We start from the raw sequence: 17,989 nt of genomic DNA, 5'->3' as shown, positions 1-17,989 counted from the left end.
GTGACTTCTGTTGATTTAATACGACTGCAAAGTGAGGGGCAGCAAGGCTGGCTGCCTTTTATATGCCCCTGCACAGCAGGGCAGGAAATCCCTGGGCCTCCAACAGCAGCGGCCTCAGGTAGTACATTGTACATCGTTACATAGTGAATACAATGACCCCCTGGGTGTGTCGGCCTGCGTTATGGGCTCAGGTCCCTGGAGTGGGGCTCGAACCCACAAACTCCTGACTCAGAAGCAGAGTGTATTTTGTTCCGCAGTAAAAGTGTTTTTTTTTTATTTGTGTCTTCCAGAACGACCCACCGCCTTGGATCAGGAGCCAGTGTTTGAAGCAGGATGTCGAACCCCAGCGCTCCCCCCTCCTATGAAGAAGCAGTCGACCCATTGTACCCTCCTTCGCACAGACCTGGGTACCCCATGTCAGGACCCTACCCCCCCGGGGGAAATCCCGCCTACCCCCCCGGGCGAAATCCCGCCTATCCCCCCGGGGAAAATCCCGCCTACCCTCCCGGGGGAAATCCCAGCCACCCCCCTGGGGGAAACCCGATGTTCCCTCAGCCGGGAGGGAACTCCATGTTTCCCCCTCCAATGATGCCGACTATCCCCCTCAACCCCTCCTGGCCTGGAGGTAGCTCAGGTGAGTGTTCCATCCGGTACACAGATTTGGGACATCTGCACATCCCAGCCGAGAACTGCGTCCCGTTCTGGTCACTACATTACAGGAGAGGTGGGACTGCACGGGAGAGGGTACAGAGGAGGTTTACCAGGATGTTGCCAGGACTGGAGAATTTTAGCTATGAGGAAAGATTGAATAGAAACATAGAAATTAGGTGCATAGACATAGAAACATAGAAAATAGGTGCAGGAGTAGGCCATTCAGCCCTTCGAGCCTGCACCACCATTCAATAAGATCATGGCTGATCATTCCCTCAGTACCCCTTTCCTGCTTTCTCTCCATACACCTTGATCCCTTTGGCCGTAAGGGCCATATCTAACTCCTTTTTGAATATATTTAGTGAATTGGCCTCAACAACTTTCTGTGGTAGAGAATTCCACAGATTCACCACTCTCTGGGTGAAGAAGTTTCTCCTCATCTCGGTCCTAAATGGCTTACCCCTTATCCTTAGACTGTGACCCCTGGTTCTGCACCTCCCCAGCATTGGGAACATTCTTCCTGCATCTAACCTGTCCAAACCCGTCAGAATTTAATATGTTTCTATGAGATCCCCTCTCACTCTTCTTAACTCCGGTGGATACAAGCCCAGTCTCTCCTCATATGTCAGTCCCGCCATCCCTGGAATCAGCCTGGTGAACCTTCGCTGCACTCCCTCAATAGCAAGAACGTCCTTCCTCAGATTAGGAGACCAAAACTGAACACAATATTCCAGGTGTGGCCTCACCAAGGCCCTGTACAACTGCAGTAAGACCTCCCTGCTCCTATACTCAAATCCCCTCACTATGAAGGCCAACATACCATTTGCCTTCTTCACCGCCTGCTGTACCTGCATGCCAAACTTCAATGACTGATGTACCATGGCACCCAGGTCTCGTTGTACCTCCCCTTTTCCTAATCTGTCACCATTCAGATATTCTGTCTTCCTGTTTTTGCCACCAAAATGGATAACCACATTATACTGCATCTGCCATGCATTTGCCCACTCACCTAACCTGTCCAAGTCACCTTGCAGCCTCTTAGCATCCTCCTCACAGCTCACACCGCCACCCAGCTTAGTGTCATCTGCAAACTTGGAGATATTACATTCAATTCTTTCATCTAAATCATTGATGTATATTGTAAATAGCTGGGATCCCAGCACTGAGCCCCGCAGGACCCAACTAGTCACTGCCTGCCATTCTGAAAAGGACCCGTTTATCCCGATTCTCTGCTTCCTGTCTGCCAACCAGTTCTCTATCCACGTCAGTACATTACCCCCAATACCATGTGCTTTAATTTTGCACACTAATCTCTTGTGTGGGACCTTGTCAAAAGCCTTTTGAAAGTCCAAATACACCACATCAACTGGTTCTCCCTTGTCCACTCTACTAGTTACATTCTCGAAAAATTCCAGATTTGTCAAGCATGATTTCCCTTTCATAAATCCATGCTGACTTGGACTGATCCTGTCACTGCTTTCCAAATGCGCTGCTATTTCATCTTTAATAATTGATTCCAACATTTTTCCCACCACCGATTCCCTTATCGCTCAGAAAATCTGTCTATCTCCGCCTTAAATAAGACCCAGTCTCCACATCTCTCTGGGGTAGAAAATTCCATAGATTTACAATGTTCTGAGAGAAGAAATTCTTCCACATCTCAGTTTTAAACGGGTGGCCTCTTAATCTAAGACTATGTCCCCTAGTTTTAGTTTCCCCTATGAGTGGAAATATCCTTTCTGCATCCACCTTGTTGAGCCCCCTCATTATCTTATATCTTTCGATAAGATTGTTAAATCCTGACTCTAATGTACTGACTTACACGAGACACATGCTGAAGTCTAGGTCACTCAGGACCTGCACCTTTAATTCCAGCTCTCCAGTGCTGCACTTGCCTGAGATCTCCCTTTATATACCTCAGTGGGACAGGTATGGAGTGTCTCCTGCAAGTGCACCCCTGGTGGTAAGGTATGCTTATTGTTACAGGTCATATCCAGTTACAGTCATGTATAGCATGGTAAGATACAGTTATATACAGTAGTGTGAGATACATGACAAAGATCACCTCTCATTCTTCTAGAGGATGAGGATAGTGAACCAGAGATACTAATTGGATATTAAGGGATATGGGCATAGTGCAGGAATTGGAGTTGAGATAGATGATCAGCCATGATCTCATTGAATGGCGGAGCAGGCTCGAGGGGCCGAATGACCTTCTCCTACTCACTGCCACGCTCCACCTCACAGTCAACAAGCTCCCCGCTGGAGTGGAACTAAACTACAGAACCAGTGGGAAGCTGTTTAACCCACGCTGCCTCCAGGCCAGGTCCAAGATCACCCTAACCTCTGTCGTTGAGCTACAGTACGCAGACAACGCCTGCATCTGCGCACATACAGAGGCTGAACTCCTGGACATAGTCGATGTATGTACTGAGGCGTACGAAAGCATGGGCCTTACACTAAACATCCGTAATACAAAGGTCCTCCACCAGCCTGTCCTCGCCGCACAGCACTGCCCCCCAGTCATCAAGATCCACGGCGCGGCCCTGGACAACGTGGACCACTTCCCATACCTCGGGAGCCTCTTATCAACAAGAGCAGACATTGACGACGAGATCCAACACCGCCTCCAGTGCACCAGTGCAGCCTTCGGCCGCCTGAGGAAAAGAGTGTTTGAAGACCAGGCCCTCAAATCTACCACCAAGCTCATGGTCTACAGGGCTGTAGTAATACCTGCCCTCCTGTATGGCTCAGAGACATGGACGATGTACAAAAGACACCTCAAATCGCTGGAGATATATCACCAACGATCCTGCAAATCCCCTGGGAGGATAGGAGCACCAACATCAGTGTCCTCATCCAGGCCAACATCCCCAGCATTGAAGCGCTGACCACACTCGATCCGCTTCGCTGGGCAGGCCAGACACGAGACTCCCAAAGCAAGCGCTCTACTTGGAGCTCCTTCACGAGCCAAAGATGGGCAGAGGAAACTTACAAGGACACCCTCAAAGCCTCCCTGATAAAGTGCAACATCCCCACTGACACCTGGGAGTCCCTGGCCAAAGACCGCCCTAAGTGGAGAAAGTGCATCCGGGAGGGCGCTGAGCACCTCGAGTCTCGCCACCGAGAGCATGCAGAAACCAAGCGGAAGGAGCGTGCGGTAAACCAGTCCCACCCACCCCTTCCCTCAACCACTGTCTGTCCCACCCTCCCCTTCCCTCAACCACTGTCTGTCCCACCTGTGACAGGGACTGTGGTTCTCGTATTGGACTGTTCAGTCACCTAAGAACTCACTTCAGGAGTGGAAGCAAGTCTTCCTGATTCCGAGGGACTGCCAATGATGATGATGAATTCTTTTGTTCTTATAACGAGGAAAAGTAAAAATGAATCAAAGGGGAGGAACTAACCAGATTCAATCCAAGTAACACAAAAGGCGATGAAGAATCTTCCAGCCCAGTAGGAGTGCACGTGGTGAATAATTTTGAACACCTCTATTAAATCAAATAATCAGATTATAGATCGCCAAATCCCCAGCACCTGGCAGTTTCACCACAGGGTATTCAAAGTAGTCGGTAAGGAAATTGTAGATGGTCTCGTCATGATCTTCCAAAACTCTCTCTCTTCAGCAATTGTCCTCTGGGTTGGAAAACTGCCAATGTCACTCCATTGTTTAAGAAGGGAGGGAGATGAGCTTGGAAATTATAAGTCTATTAGTCTAACGTCAGTTGTTGGAACGTTACTCGAATCTGTTATTAGGGACAGTGATTGAGCATGAGCTGATCAGAGAACCAGCGTGGATTTGTAAAGGGTAAGTCATGTCTAACGAAACTAGTTGAATTTCTTGCAGAGGTAACTAACATGGTGAATAAGGGAGTGTCTATGGATGTTGTTTATAGTCATTGAAGATTGGAATGCAGGTACAGCAGGCGGTTAAGAAAGCAAATGGTATGTTGGCCTTCATAGTGAGGGGATTTGAGTACAGGGGCAGGGAGGTGTTGCTACAGTTGTACAGGGCTTTGGTGAGGCCACACCTGGAGTATTGTGTACAGTTTTGGTCTCCTAATTTGAGGAAGGACATGCTTGCTATTGAGGGAGTGCAGCGAAGGTTCACCAGACTGATTCCCGGGATGGCGGGACTGACCTATCAAGAAAGACTGGATCAACTGGGCTTGTATTCACTGGAGTTCAGAAGCATGAGGGGGGATCTCATAGAAACATTTAAAATTCTGACGGGTTTAGACAGGTTAGATGCAGAAAGAATGTTCCCAATGTTGGGGAAGTCCAGAACCAGGGGTCACAGTCGAAGGATAAGGGGGAAGCCATTTAGGACCGAGATGAGGAGAAACTTCTTCACCCAGAGAGTGGTGAACTTGTGGAATTTTCTACCACAGAAAGTTGTTGAGGCCAATTCACTAAATATATTCAAAAAGGAGTTAGATGTAGTCCTTACTACTCGGGGGATCAAGGGGTATGGCGAGAAAGCAGGAATGGGGTACTGAAGTTGCATGTTCAGCCATGAACTCATTGAATGGCGGTGCAGGCTAGAAGGGCTGAATGGCCTACTCCTGCACCTATTGTCTATGTTTCTATGTTTATATGGACTTCCAGAAGGCATTTGACAAGGTTCCACTTAAGAGACTTAATAAAAATGAGAGCTCATGGAATTGGAGGCAACCTATTACCAGAGTAGGGAACTGGTTCGGAGGTGGGAGACAGAGAGTAGGGATAATGGATATGTACTCAAATTGGCAGGATGTGACCAGTGGTCGCATTACAGGAAAGATGTGATTGCACTTGAAAGGGTACAGAGGAGATTTACGAGAATGTTGCCTGGACTGGAGAGTTTTAGCTATGAGAAAAGATTGGAGATGCTGGGATTGATTTCTTTGGAATAGAGGAGGTTGGGGGGGTGACCATATTGAGGTGTATAAAATTATGAAGGGCCTAAGTAGAGTGGATAGGAAGGACCTATTTCCCTTAGCAGAGGAGTCAAAGACCAGGGGGCATAGATTTAAAGTAATTGGTAGGAGGTTTTGAGGGGAATTTCTTTCACCCAGAGGGTGGTGGGGGTCTGGAACTCACTGCCTGAAAGGGTGGTAGAGGCAGAAACCCTCATCGCATGTAAAAGGTACTTGGATGTGCACCTGAAGTGCCGTAACCCCAAGGCCAAGAGCTGGAAAGTGGGATTGGTCTGGATAGCTCTTTGTCGGCCGGCTCGGACACGATGGGCCGGAATGGCCGCCTGTGCTGTAAATTTCTATGATTCTATGGTGTCCCTCAGGGATCTGTACTGGGGGCTCAGCATCTCACGATATTTATAAATGACTGAGCTGAAGGAACAGAGAGCCATATATCAGAGGTTGCTGACAAAACCAAGTTAAGTGGCGCAGTAAATAATGTCGATGGCAGCAGGAAATTGCAAAGCGATAATGATAGATTGAGTGAGTGGGCAGAACTGGGGCAGATGGAGTTTAATGTGGGATAGTGTGAGGTCATTCACTGTGGACCTAAGACAGATCGATCAGAGTATTGTGTCAATGGTGAGAAACTGGGAAGTGTGGAGGAGCAGAGAAATTTTGTGCTCCAAATACAGAAATCACTCAGCTGGTGGACAGGTACAAAAATAATTCAAAAGGCTAGTGGAATGTTGGTCTTTATCTCCAGGGGGCTGGAATACAAAGGGGAGGAGGTAAAGCTTCAGCTGTACAAAGTCGTGGTCAGACCCCCGACCCGGAGTCACTGTGCCCAGTGCTGGCCCTGCCCCTCGGGTGGAGCAGATTCACCAGAATGGTACCGGGGCTGAAAGGGTTAAATCCCGAGGGCACTGGGCTTTTGTTCCCTCGAGTTTAGAAGATTAAGGGGTGATGTCATTGAGGCGATTAAGATGTTTGAAGATTTGAGAAGTAGATGGAGAGACACTATGTTCTCTGGTGGGAGGAGTCCACAACAAGGGACATAACCTTTAAAATTAGAGCCAGGCCATTCAGGGTGATGTCAGGAAACACTTCACACACAGGGCAGTGGCAATCTGGAACTCTCTCCCCCAGACAGCTGTTGAAAATTTCACAACTGAGATCAATAGATTTCTATTACACAAAGGTATTCTTAGAATCGGAGAAAATTACAAAACTGAAGGCGGCCATTCGGCCCATCGTGTCCGTGCCGGCCGACCAAGAGCTACCCAGCCTAATCCCACTTTCACGCTCTCGGTCCGTAGTCCTGCAGGTTACGGCACTTCAGGTGCACATCCAGGTACTTTTTAAATGTGGTGAGGGTTTCTGCCTCTACCACCTTTCAGGCAGTGAGTTCCAGACCCCCACCACCCTCTGGGTGAAGAAAGTTCCCCTCCAATCCCCTCTAAACCTCCCCCCAATTACTGTAAATCCATGCCCCCTGGTTATTGACCTCTCTACCAAGGGAAATAGGTCCTTCCTATCCACTCTATCTTGGCCTCTCATAATTTTATACACCTCGATCAGATCTCCCCTCAGCTCCTCCTCGCCAAAGAAAACAACCCCAATCTTTCCTCAGAGCTAAAATCTTCCAGTCCAGGCAACATCCTCGTAAATCTCCTCTGTACCCTCTGTAGCGTAATCACATCTTTCCTGTAATGTGGTGATTAGAACTGCACGCAGTACTCCAGCTGTGGCCTAACTAGTGTTTTATACAGTTCAAGCATAACCTCCCTGCTCTTTATAGTCTATGTCTCGGCTAATAAAGGAAAGCATTCCGTATGCCTTTTTAACTACCTTATCAGCCTGTCCTACCTTTATGGATATGTGGACATGCACTCCAAGGTCCCTCTGTTCCTCCACACCTCTCCGTATCCTCCCATGTATTGTGTATTCCCTTGCCTTGTTGCCCTTCCCCACTTTTCCGGATTGAATTCCATTTTGCACTGTTCTGCCCAACTGACCAGTTCATCGATATCTTCCTGCAGCCGAGAGCTTTCCCCCTCACTGTCAACCACACCGCCAATTTTTGTATCACCTGCAAATTTCTTTATCATGCCCCCCACATTTAAGTCTAAATCATTAATATATACTACAAAAAGCAAGGGATCAAGTATTGAGTATTAAAGGTAACGGAACCAAGGTGGGTAGGAGTTAAGATATAGATCAGCCATAATCTAATTGAAAGATGTAACAGGTTCGAGGAGCTGAATGGCCTCCTCCTGTTCCCATGTCCTTTGCAATAGACACTTCCAGAACCAGTCTCTGTTCCCTTGTCCCCCATTTGCCACCACTGGAAACAATCTCTCACTATGACTTCACAGTAAAACCACTCACCCCTTTAGTGGCTGTTCCTCCGTGTGCCGCTCCCCCTTTACTGACTGCCCCTCTCCCGCTCCCCCTTTACTGACTGCCCCTCTCCCGCTCCCCCTTTACTGACTGCCCCTCTCCCGCTCCCCCTTTACTGACTGCCCCTCTCCCGCTCCCCCTTTACTGACTGCCCCTCTCCCGCTCCCCCTTTACTGACTGCCCCTCTCCCGCTCCCCCTTTACTGACTGCCCCTCTCCCGCTCCCCCTTTACTGACGGCCCCTTTACTGACGGCTCCTCTCCCACTCCCCCTTTACTGACTGCCCCTCTCCCGCTCCCCCTTTACTGACGGCTCCTTTCCCGCTCCCCCTTTACTGACTGCCCCTCTCCCGCTCCCCCTTTACTGACTGCCCCTCTGCTGCTCCCCCTCGTTCCCCATTTACTGACGGCTCCTCTCCCACTCCCCCCTTTACTGACTGCCCCTCTCCCACTCCCCCCTTTACTGACTGCCCCTCTCCCGCTCCCCCTTTACTGACGGCTCCTCTCCCGCTCCCCCTTTACTGACTGCCCCTCCCCCGCTCCCCCCTTTACTGACTGCCCCTCTCCCACTCCCCCCTCTCCCACTCCCCCTTTACTGACTGCCCCTCCCCCGCTCCCCCTTTACTGACTGCCCCTCCCCCGCTCCCCCTTTACTGACTGCCCCTCCCCCGCTCCCCCTTTACTGACTGCCCCTCCCCCGCTCCCCCCTTTACTGACTGCCCCTCCCCCGCTCCCCCTTTACTGACTGCCCCTCCCCCGCTCCCCCTTTACTGACTGCCCCTCCCCCGCTCCCCCTTTACTGACTGCCCCTCCCCCGCTCCCCCCTTTACTGACTGCCCCTCTCCCGCTCCCCCTTTACTGACGGCCCCTTTACTGACTGCTCCTCCCCCGCTCCCCCTTTACTGACTGCCCCTCTCTCGCTCCCCCCTTGCCCTTTACTGATTGCCCCTCTCGCTCCCCCCTTTACTGACTGCCCCTCTCCCACTCCCCCCTTGCCCTTTACTGATTGCCCCTCTCGCTCCCCCCTTTACTGACTGCCCCTCTCCCACTCCCCCCTTTACTGACTGCCCCTCTCCCACTCCCCCCTTTACTGACGGCTCCTCTCCCGCTCCCCCCTTTACTGACTGCCCCTCTCCCACTCCCCCCTTTACTGACTGCCCCTCTCCCACTCCCCCCTTTACTGACTGCTCCTCCCCCGCTCCCCCTCGTTCCCCATTTACTGACTGTTCCTCCCTCAGTGCCTCTCCCAATCGCCATGTTCCTGCTAGTTCCCCCCTTCTCTTCCCCCACTTGAGCCCCAATCATTTCTCCCCATCCCCCAGTATCTCTCCCCATTCCACCCCCAAGTCTCCCTCTCTGCACACCCAGGTCTCTCTCTCACCCCTCCTACCTCCAGTCTCCCCCTCTTACCCCTCAGCCCCATTCTGCCTCCCCCCACCCCCTGACCCTGATCTGGCTCAAACCTTGGTGTGGAGTGCCCTTCCTCTGGGGCACGGTTTGTGGGGGGTGGGGATGTTTGGGACAGCGCTGAATGCCGAGGGTGGAATGTAAGAATGGGGAGATTGCCGGTGAGCGCTGCCTGTAGTCACCCGGCCGGTTCAGCAACATTTCCCCGCAGGGCGGCTCGGTCAGTGAGAGGCATTCCCCCCCGGGCTCCCCGCCCGCCCACAGCGCCGGGAAATCCACAGACTCCGGCACTCGGCGGGTTGCAATCCCGAGCCCCCGGGGAATCCCCCCGGGAACCCCCCCTGGTCCGTGAAGCGGGAAATGTTGCTTTGCTGGCTGACGTCACAGATACTGTTGCTACACTGGGGCGCGTGCATCCCAGGACTGGTGACCATGGCAACCTGGTACCCGCACTGACTCTCTCCCCGTGTCCCGGGCACTGACTCTCCCCGTGTGTCCCGGGCACTGACTCTCCCCGTGTATCCCGGGCACTGACTCTCCCCCTGTGTCCCGGGCACTGACTCTCCCCGTGTATCCCGGGCACTGACTCTCCCCCTGTGTCCCGGGCACTGACTCTCCCCGTGTATCCCGGGCACTGACTCTCCCCGTGTGTCCCGGGCACTGACTCTCCCCGTGTATCCCGGGCACTGACTCTCCCCCTGTGTCCCGGGCACTGACTCTCCCCGTGTGCCCCGGGCACTGACTCTCCCCGTGTATCCCGGGCACTGACTCTCCCCCTGTGTCCCGGGCACTGACTCTCCTCGTGTGTCCCGGGCACTGAGTCTCCCCGTGTATCCCGGGCACTGACTCTCCCCCTGTGTCCCGGGCACTGACTCTCCCCGTGTATCCCGGGCACTGACTCTCCCCGTGTGTCCCGGGCACTGACTCTCCCCGTGTATCCCGGGCACTGACTCTCCCCCTGTGTCCCGGGCACTGACTCTCCCCGTGTGCCCCGGGCACTGACTCTCCCCGTGTATCCCGGGCACTGACTCTCCCCCTGTGTCCCGGGCACTGACTCTCCTCGTGTGTCCCGGGCACTGAGTCTCCCCGTGTGTCCCGGGCACTGACTCTCCCCGTGTGTCCCGGGCACTGACTCTCCCCCTGTTCCCCGGGCACTGACTCTCCCCCTGTGCCCCGGGCACTGACTCTCCCCCTGTGTCCCGGGCACTGACTCTCCCCGTGTATCCCGGGCACTGACTCTCCCCCTGTGTCCCGGGCACTGACTCTCCCCGTGTCCCGGGCACTGACTCTCCCCGTGTATCCCGGGCACTGACTCTCCCCGTGTGTCCCGGGCACTGACTCTCCCCGTGTGCCCCGGGCACTGACTCTCCCCGTGTGTCCCGGGCACTGACTCTCCCCGTGTGTCCCGGGCACTGACTCTCCCCCTGTGTCCCGGGCACTGACTCTCCCCGTGTGCCCCGGGCACTGATTCTCCCCGTGTATCCCGGGCACTGACTCTCCCCGTGTGTCCCGGGCACTGACTCTCCCCGTGTGTCCCGGGCACTGACTCTCCCCCTGTGTCCCGGGCACTGACTCTCCCCGTGTGCCCCGGGCACTGATTCTCCCCGTGTATCCCGGGCACTGACTCTCCCCGTGTGTCCCGGGCACTGACTCTCCCCGTGTGTCCCGGGCACTGACTCTCCCCCTGTGCCCCGGGCACTGACTCTCCCCCTGTATCCCGGGCACTGACTCTCCCCGTGTGTCCCGGGCACTGACTCTCCCCCTGTGTCCCGGGCACTGACTCTCCCCGTGTGCCCCGGGCACTGACTCTCCCCGTGTGCCCCGGGCACTGACTCTCCCCGTGTGCCCCGGGCACTGACTCTCCCCGTGTGCCCTGGGCACTGACTCTCCCCGTGTGCCCCGGGCACTGACTCTCCCCGTGACCCGGGCACTGACTCTCTCCCTGTGTCCCGGGCACTGACTCCTCCCCCTCCCCACCCCGTGTCCTGGGCACTGACTCCTCCCCCTCCCCCCCCCACCCCTGTGCCCCGGGCACTGACTCATAGAAACATAGAAAATAGGTGCAGAAGTAGGCCATTCGGCCCTTCTAGCCTGCACCGCCATTCAATGAGTTCATGGCTGAACATGCAACTTCAGTATCCCATTCCTGCTTTCTCGCCATACCCCTTGATCCCCCGAGTAGTAAGGACTACATCTAACTAATTCTTGAATATATTTAGTGAATTGGCCTCAACTACTTTCTGTGGTAGAGAATTCCACAGGTTCACCACTCTCTGGGTGAAGAAGTTTCTCCTCATCTCGGTCCTAAATGGCTTACCCCTTATCCTTAGACTGTGACCCCTGGTTCTGGACTTCCCCAACATTGGGAACATTCTTCCTGCATCTAACCTGTCTAAACCCGTCAGAATTCTAACCGTTTCTATGAGGTCCCCTCTCATTCTTCTGAACTCCAGTGAATACAAGGCCAGTTGATCCAGTCTTTCTTGATAGGTCAGTCCCACCATCCCGGGAATCAGTCTGGTGAATCTTCGCTGCACTCCCTCAATAGCAAGAATGTCCTTCCTCAAGTTAGGAGACCAAAACTGTACACAATACTCCAGGTGTGGCCTCACCAAGGCCCTGTACAACTGTAGCAACACCTCCCTGCCCCTGTACTCAAATCCCCTCGCTCTGAAGGCCAACATGCCATTTGCTTTCTCAACCGTCTGCTGTACCTGCATGCCAACCTTCAATGACTGATGTACCATGACACCCAGGTCTCGTTGCACCTCCCCTTTTCCTAATCTGTCACCATTCAGATAATAGTCTGTCTCTCTGTTTTTACCACCAAAGTGGATAACCTCACATTTATCCACATTATACTTCATCTGCCATGCATTTGCCCACTCACCTAACCTATCCAAGTCACTCTGCAGCCTCATAGCATCCTCCTCGCAGCTCACACTGCCACCCAACTTAGTGTCATCCGCAAATTTGGAGATACTACATTTAATCCCCTCGTCTAAATCATTAATGTACAATGTAAACAGCTGGGACCCCAGCACAGAACCTTGCGGTACCCCACTAGTCACTGCCTGCCATTCTGAAAAGTACCCATTTACTCCTACTCTTTGCTTCCTGTCTGACAACCAGTTCTCAATCCACGTCAGCACACTACCCCCAATCCCATGTGCTTTAACTTTGCACATTAATCTCTTGTGTGGGACCTTGTCGAAAGCCTTCTGAAAGTCCAAATATACCACATCAACTGGTTCTCCTTTGTCCACTTTACTGGAAACATCCTCAAAAAATTCCAGAAGATTTGTCAAGCATGATTTCCCTTTCACAAATCCATGCTGACTTGGACCTATCATGTCACCATTTTCCAAATGCGCTGCTATGACATCCTTAATAATTGATTCCATCATTTTACCCACTACTGAGGTCAGGCTGACCGGTCTATAATTCCCTGTTTTCTCTCTCCCTCCTTTTTTAAAAAGTGGGGTTACATTGGCTACCCTCCACTCCATAGGAACTGATCCAGAGTCAATGGAATGTTGGAAAATGACTGTCAATGCATCCGCTATTTCCAAGGCTACCTCCTTAAGTACTCTGGGATGCAGTCCATCAGGCCCTGGGGATTTATCGGCCTTCAATCCCATCAATTTCCCCAACACAATTTCCCAACTAATAAAGATTTCCCTCAGTTCCTCCTCCTTACTAGACCCTCTGATCCCTTTTATATCCGGAAGGTTGTTTGTGTCCTCCTTAGTGAATACCGAACCAAAGTACTTGTTCAATTGGTCTGCCATTTCTTTGTTCCCCGTTATGACTTCCCCTGATTCTGACTGCAGGGGACCTACGTTTGTCTTTACTAACCTTTTTCTCTTTACATACCTATAGAAACTTTTGCAATCCGCCTTAATGTTCCCTGCAAGCTTCTTCTCGTACTCTCTTTTCCCTGCCCTAATCAAACCCTTTGTCCTCCTCTGCTGAGTTCTAAATTTCTCCCAGTCCCCGGGTTCGCTGCTATTTCTGGCCAATTTGTATGCCAATTCCTTGGCTTTAATACTATCCCTGATTTCCCTTGATAGCCACCTTCCCTTTTTTATTTTTACGCCAGACAGGGATGTACAATTGTTGTAGTTCATCCATGCGGTCTCTAAATGTCTGCCATTGCCCATCCACAGTCAACCCCTTAAGTATCATTCGCCAATCTAGCCTAGCCAATTCACGCCTCATACCTTCAAAGTTACCCTTCTTTAAGTTCTGGACCATGGTCTCTGAATTAACTGTTTCATTCTCCATCCTAATGCAGAATTCCACCATATTATGGTCACTCTTCCCCAAGGGGCCTCTCTCAATGAGATTGCTAATTAATCCTCTCTCATTACATAACACCAAATCTAAGATGGCCTCCCCCCTAGTTGGTTCCTCGACATATTGGTATGGAAAACCATCCCCTATGCACTCCAGGAAATCCTCCTCCACCGTATTGCTTCCAGTTTGGTTAGCCCAATCTATGTGCATATTAAAGTCACCCATTATAACTGCTGCACCTTTATTGCATGCAGCCCTAATTTCCTGTGCCCCGGGCACTGACTCCCCCCCGCTGTGTCCCGGGCACTGACTCCCCCTGTGCCCCGGGCACTGACTCTCCCCCTGTGTCCCGGGCACTAACTCTCCCCCTGTGCCCCGGGCACTGACTCTCCCCGTGTGTGTCGGGGTGGTGACTGTGGGTCTCGGGCAGGGCACTAACTCTCCCCCTGTGCCCCGGGCACTAACTCTCCCCCCGTGTGTCGGGCACTGACTCTCCCCCCGTGTGTCGGGGTGGTGACTGTGGGTCTCGGGCAGCGCACTAACTCTCTCCCCCCGTGTGTCGGGGTGGTGACTGTGGGTCTCGGGCAGGGCACTGACTCTCCCCCTGTGCCCCGGGCACTGACTCTCCCCCTGTGCCCCGGGCACTAACTCTCCCCCTGTGCCCCGGGCACTAACTCTCCCCCCGTGTGTCGGGGTGGTGACTGTGGGTCTCGGGCAGGGCACTGACTCTCCCCCCGTGTGTCGGGCACTGACTCTCCCCCCGTGTGTCGGGCACTGACTCTCCCCCCGTGTGTCGGGGTGGTGACTGTGGGTCTCGGGCAGGGCACTGACTCTCCCCCCGTGTGTCGGGCACTGACTCTCCCCCCGTGTGTCGGGCACTGACTCTCCCCCCGTGTGTCGGGGTGGTGACTGTGGGTCTCGGGCAGCGCACTAACTCTCTCCCCCCGTGTGTCGGGCACTAACTCTCCCCCCGTGTGTCGGGCACTGACTCTCCCCCCGTGTGTCGGGCACTAACTCTCCCCCCGTGTGTCGGGGTGGTGACTGTGGGTCTCGGGCAGCGCACTAACTCTCCCCCCGTGTGTCGGGGTGGTGACTGTGGGTCTCGGGCAGCGCACTGACTCTCCCCCCGTGTGTCGGGCACTGACTCTCCCCCCGTGTGTCGGGGTGGTGTCTGTGGGTCTCGGGCAGGGCACTGACTCTCCCCCCGTGTGTCGGGCACTGACTCTCCCCCCGTGTGTCGGGGTGGTGACTGTGGGTCTCGGGCAGCGCACTAACTCTCCCCCCGTGTGTCGGGCACTAACTCTCCCCCCGTGTGTCGGGCACTAACTCTCCCCCTGTGCCCCGGGCACTAACTCTCCCCCCGTGTGTCGGGCACTGACTCTCCCCCCGTGTGTCGGGCACTGACTCTCCCCCCGTGTGTCGGGCACTGACTCTCCCCCCGTGTGTCGGGCACTGACTCTCCCCCCGTGTGTCGGGCACTGACTCTCCCCGTGTGTCGGGCACTAACTCTCCCCCTGTGTGTCGGGGTGGTGACTGTGGGTCTCGGGCAGCGCACTAACTCTCCCCCTGTCCAGGGCCCTACGGCAGCTCGATGGACCACCCAGAGAGTGGCACAGAGGGATTTACCGCCAGTTCCTGGGATGACAGAAAAGTTCGTCACGCGTTCATCCGGAAGGTAGGAGCCTGTCAAACATGATGTACATACGCAGGACGAAGGAGCACGGGAATCGAGTTGTGGAATTGTTACCCGGGAATGAGATTGCTGTAAAATGGGGTCAAGGGTCAGTGTGATAGAGAGGCGGAGGTGGGATTGAGGGATTGCCCCAAGTGTCAGCTTGGCTCAGTGGGCAGCACCCGCCCCTCTGGGTCAGACGGTTGTGGGTTCAAGTCCCACTCCAGGGGCGAGAGCACAAAAGTCCAGGCTGACATTCTAGAGCAGTGCTGAGGGAGTGCTGCACTGTCAGAGGGGCAGTACTGAGGGAGTGCCGCACTGTCGGAGGGGCAGTACTGAGGGAGTGCCGCATTGTCGGAAGGGCAGTACTGAGGGAGTGCCGCATTGTCGGAGGGGCAGTACTGAGGGAGTGCCGCACTGTCGGAGGGGCAGTACTGAGGGAGTGCCGCACTGTCGGAGGGGCAGTACTGAGGGAGTGCCGCACTGTCGGAGGGGCAGTACTGAGGGAGTGCCGCACTGTCGGAGGGGCAGTACTGAGGGAGTGCTGCACTGTCAGAGGGGCAGTACTGAGGGAGTGCCGCACTGTCGGAGGGGCAGTACTGAGGGAGTGCCGCATTGTCGGAAGGGCAGTACTGAGGGAGTGCCGCATTGTCGGAAGGGCAGTACTGAGGGAGTGCCGCACTGTCGGAGGGGCAGTACTGAGGGAGTGCCGCACTGTCGGAGGGGCAGTACTGAGGGAGATGCACTGCAGCAACTCGCCAAGGCTTCTTCGACAGCACCTCCCAATCCCGCAACCTCTACCGCCTAGAAGGACAAGGGCAGCAGGCACATGGGAACATCACCATCTACATGTTCCCCTCCCAATCTCACTCCATCCTGACTGGGAAATATATCGGCCGTTCCTTCATCGTCTCTGGGTCACAATCCTGGAACTCCCTCCCTAACAGCACTGTGGGAGCACCTTCACCACACGGACTGCAGCGGTTCAAGAAGGCGGCTCACCACCACCTTTAAAAAGACTTGCATTTATATAGCACTTTTCACAACCACCGGACGTCTCAAAGTGATTTACAGCCAATGAAGTACTTTTGAAGTCACTGTTGTAATGTGGGAAATGCGGCAGCCAATTTGCGCACAGCAAGCTCCCACAACCATCATCATCGGCAGTCCCTCGAAGTGAGGAAGACCTGCTCCCACACCAAAAAGGGATGTGTGCACAGGTGTTTCAATGAAGGACCCGAACCACATCCTGAAGGGTGGAAGATGCCTGTGTGTGGATTGTTTAACGTGGGGTGACCGTTGTACACCAGCCACCACACGGGCTTGACAGAGCGAGGTCTTGGTCCAGTGGCAAGGGTTAACCAGGACGACTGGAGACCAGCTCTGCTGCATGGACCCAGCGCACGTATATCGCCGTGTGGGCTGGGCCCTGGGCCCCTGGCCCCGAACTCACGCCTCTCCTGGGCCCCGATCACGTCCCTCTACAATCTCTCGCCGCTCCTTTACCCCGACCTCGCCGCTCCTGCTGTACCTGCCCACGCTCCAATCACCAACCTGGACCTTGCTGACATCACCCTTCACTGTCACCCTCCTGCACCGGCTCACACTGCTTCCTGAAGTGGTACACTGCCACTCTGCTCCATATCACTGGGACAGTGCTGGACAAAGCTGACCACAAACAGCAAGGTGATAATTGTTATATATATAAACTTGTATTTACTCTGTACAGCCACCAGTGGACTCATCCCCTGGACTCCCAATGGATCCCATAATCCCTTGGGAGCACAGGTATTTAAGGAGGTCTCACAGGTTGGAGAGGCACTCTGGAGACTTCAATAAAAGACTAAGGTCACACGTTACTTTGAGCTCACAGTGTTCAGTCTGACTCTTTCTTAATACATAACAATAATAATCAGAAAATCTGATTTAGTGATGTTGATTAAAGGATAAATATTGGCCAGGACACCGGGGATAACTCCCCCACTCTTCTTCAAAATACTACCATGGGAGAGAGCAGACAGGGCCTCGGTTCAAAGTCTCATCCAAAGGACGGCACACCTCCGACAGTGCGGCACTCCCTCAGTACTGCCCCTCCGACAGTGCGGCTCTCCCTCAGTACTACCCCTCCGACAGTGCGGCTCTCCCTCAGTACTGCCCCTCCGACAGTGCGGCGCTCCCTCAGTACTGTCCCTCCGACAGTGCGGCGCTCCCTCAGTACTGCCCCTCCGACAGTGCGGCACTCCCTCAGTACTGCCCCTCCGACAGTGCGGCGCTCCCTCAGTACTGCACCTCCGACAGTGCGGCGCTCCCTCAGTACTGCCCCTCCGACAGTGCGGCACTCCCTCAATACTGCCCCTCTGACAGTGCGGCACTCCCTCAGTACTGCCCCTCCGACAGTGCAGCACTCCCTCAGTACTGCACCTCCGACAGTGCGGCACTCCCTCAGTACTGCCCCTCCGACAGTGCAGCACTCCCTCAATACTGCCCCTCCGACAGTGCGGCACTCCCTCAGTACTGCCCCTCCGACAGTGCGGCTCTCCCTCAGTACTGCCCCTCCGACAGTGCGGCTCTCCCTCAGTACTGCCCCTCCGACAGTGCGGCGCTCCCTCAGTACTGCCCCTCCGACAGTGCGGCGCTCCCTCAGTACTGCCCCCCCGACAG

At 54.2% G+C, this 17,989-nt stretch overlaps 1 protein-coding gene across 1 annotated transcript in view; it reads left to right on the top strand.

Moving 5' to 3' along the window:
- Nucleotides 1-295: 295 nt before the first annotated feature.
- The window catches only part of LOC139260407 (protein lifeguard 3-like), a 48,515-nt gene continuing 30,821 nt past the window's right edge, over nt 296-17,989 (top strand). Inside the window, exons 1-2 of the mRNA XM_070876979.1 lie at nt 296-634; nt 15,231-15,331. Coding sequence (XP_070733080.1) covers nt 334-634; nt 15,231-15,331 — 402 coding nt within the window. The 5' untranslated portion in view covers nt 296-333. The remainder of the gene's footprint in view (nt 635-15,230; nt 15,332-17,989) is intronic.

Source organism: Pristiophorus japonicus, chromosome 3 (assembly GCF_044704955.1).
Source record: "Pristiophorus japonicus isolate sPriJap1 chromosome 3, sPriJap1.hap1, whole genome shotgun sequence".
In the NCBI taxonomy this organism is placed as follows: Eukaryota; Metazoa; Chordata; class Chondrichthyes; family Pristiophoridae; genus Pristiophorus; species Pristiophorus japonicus.
This window is presented reverse-complemented; position numbering and strand designations above follow the sequence as displayed.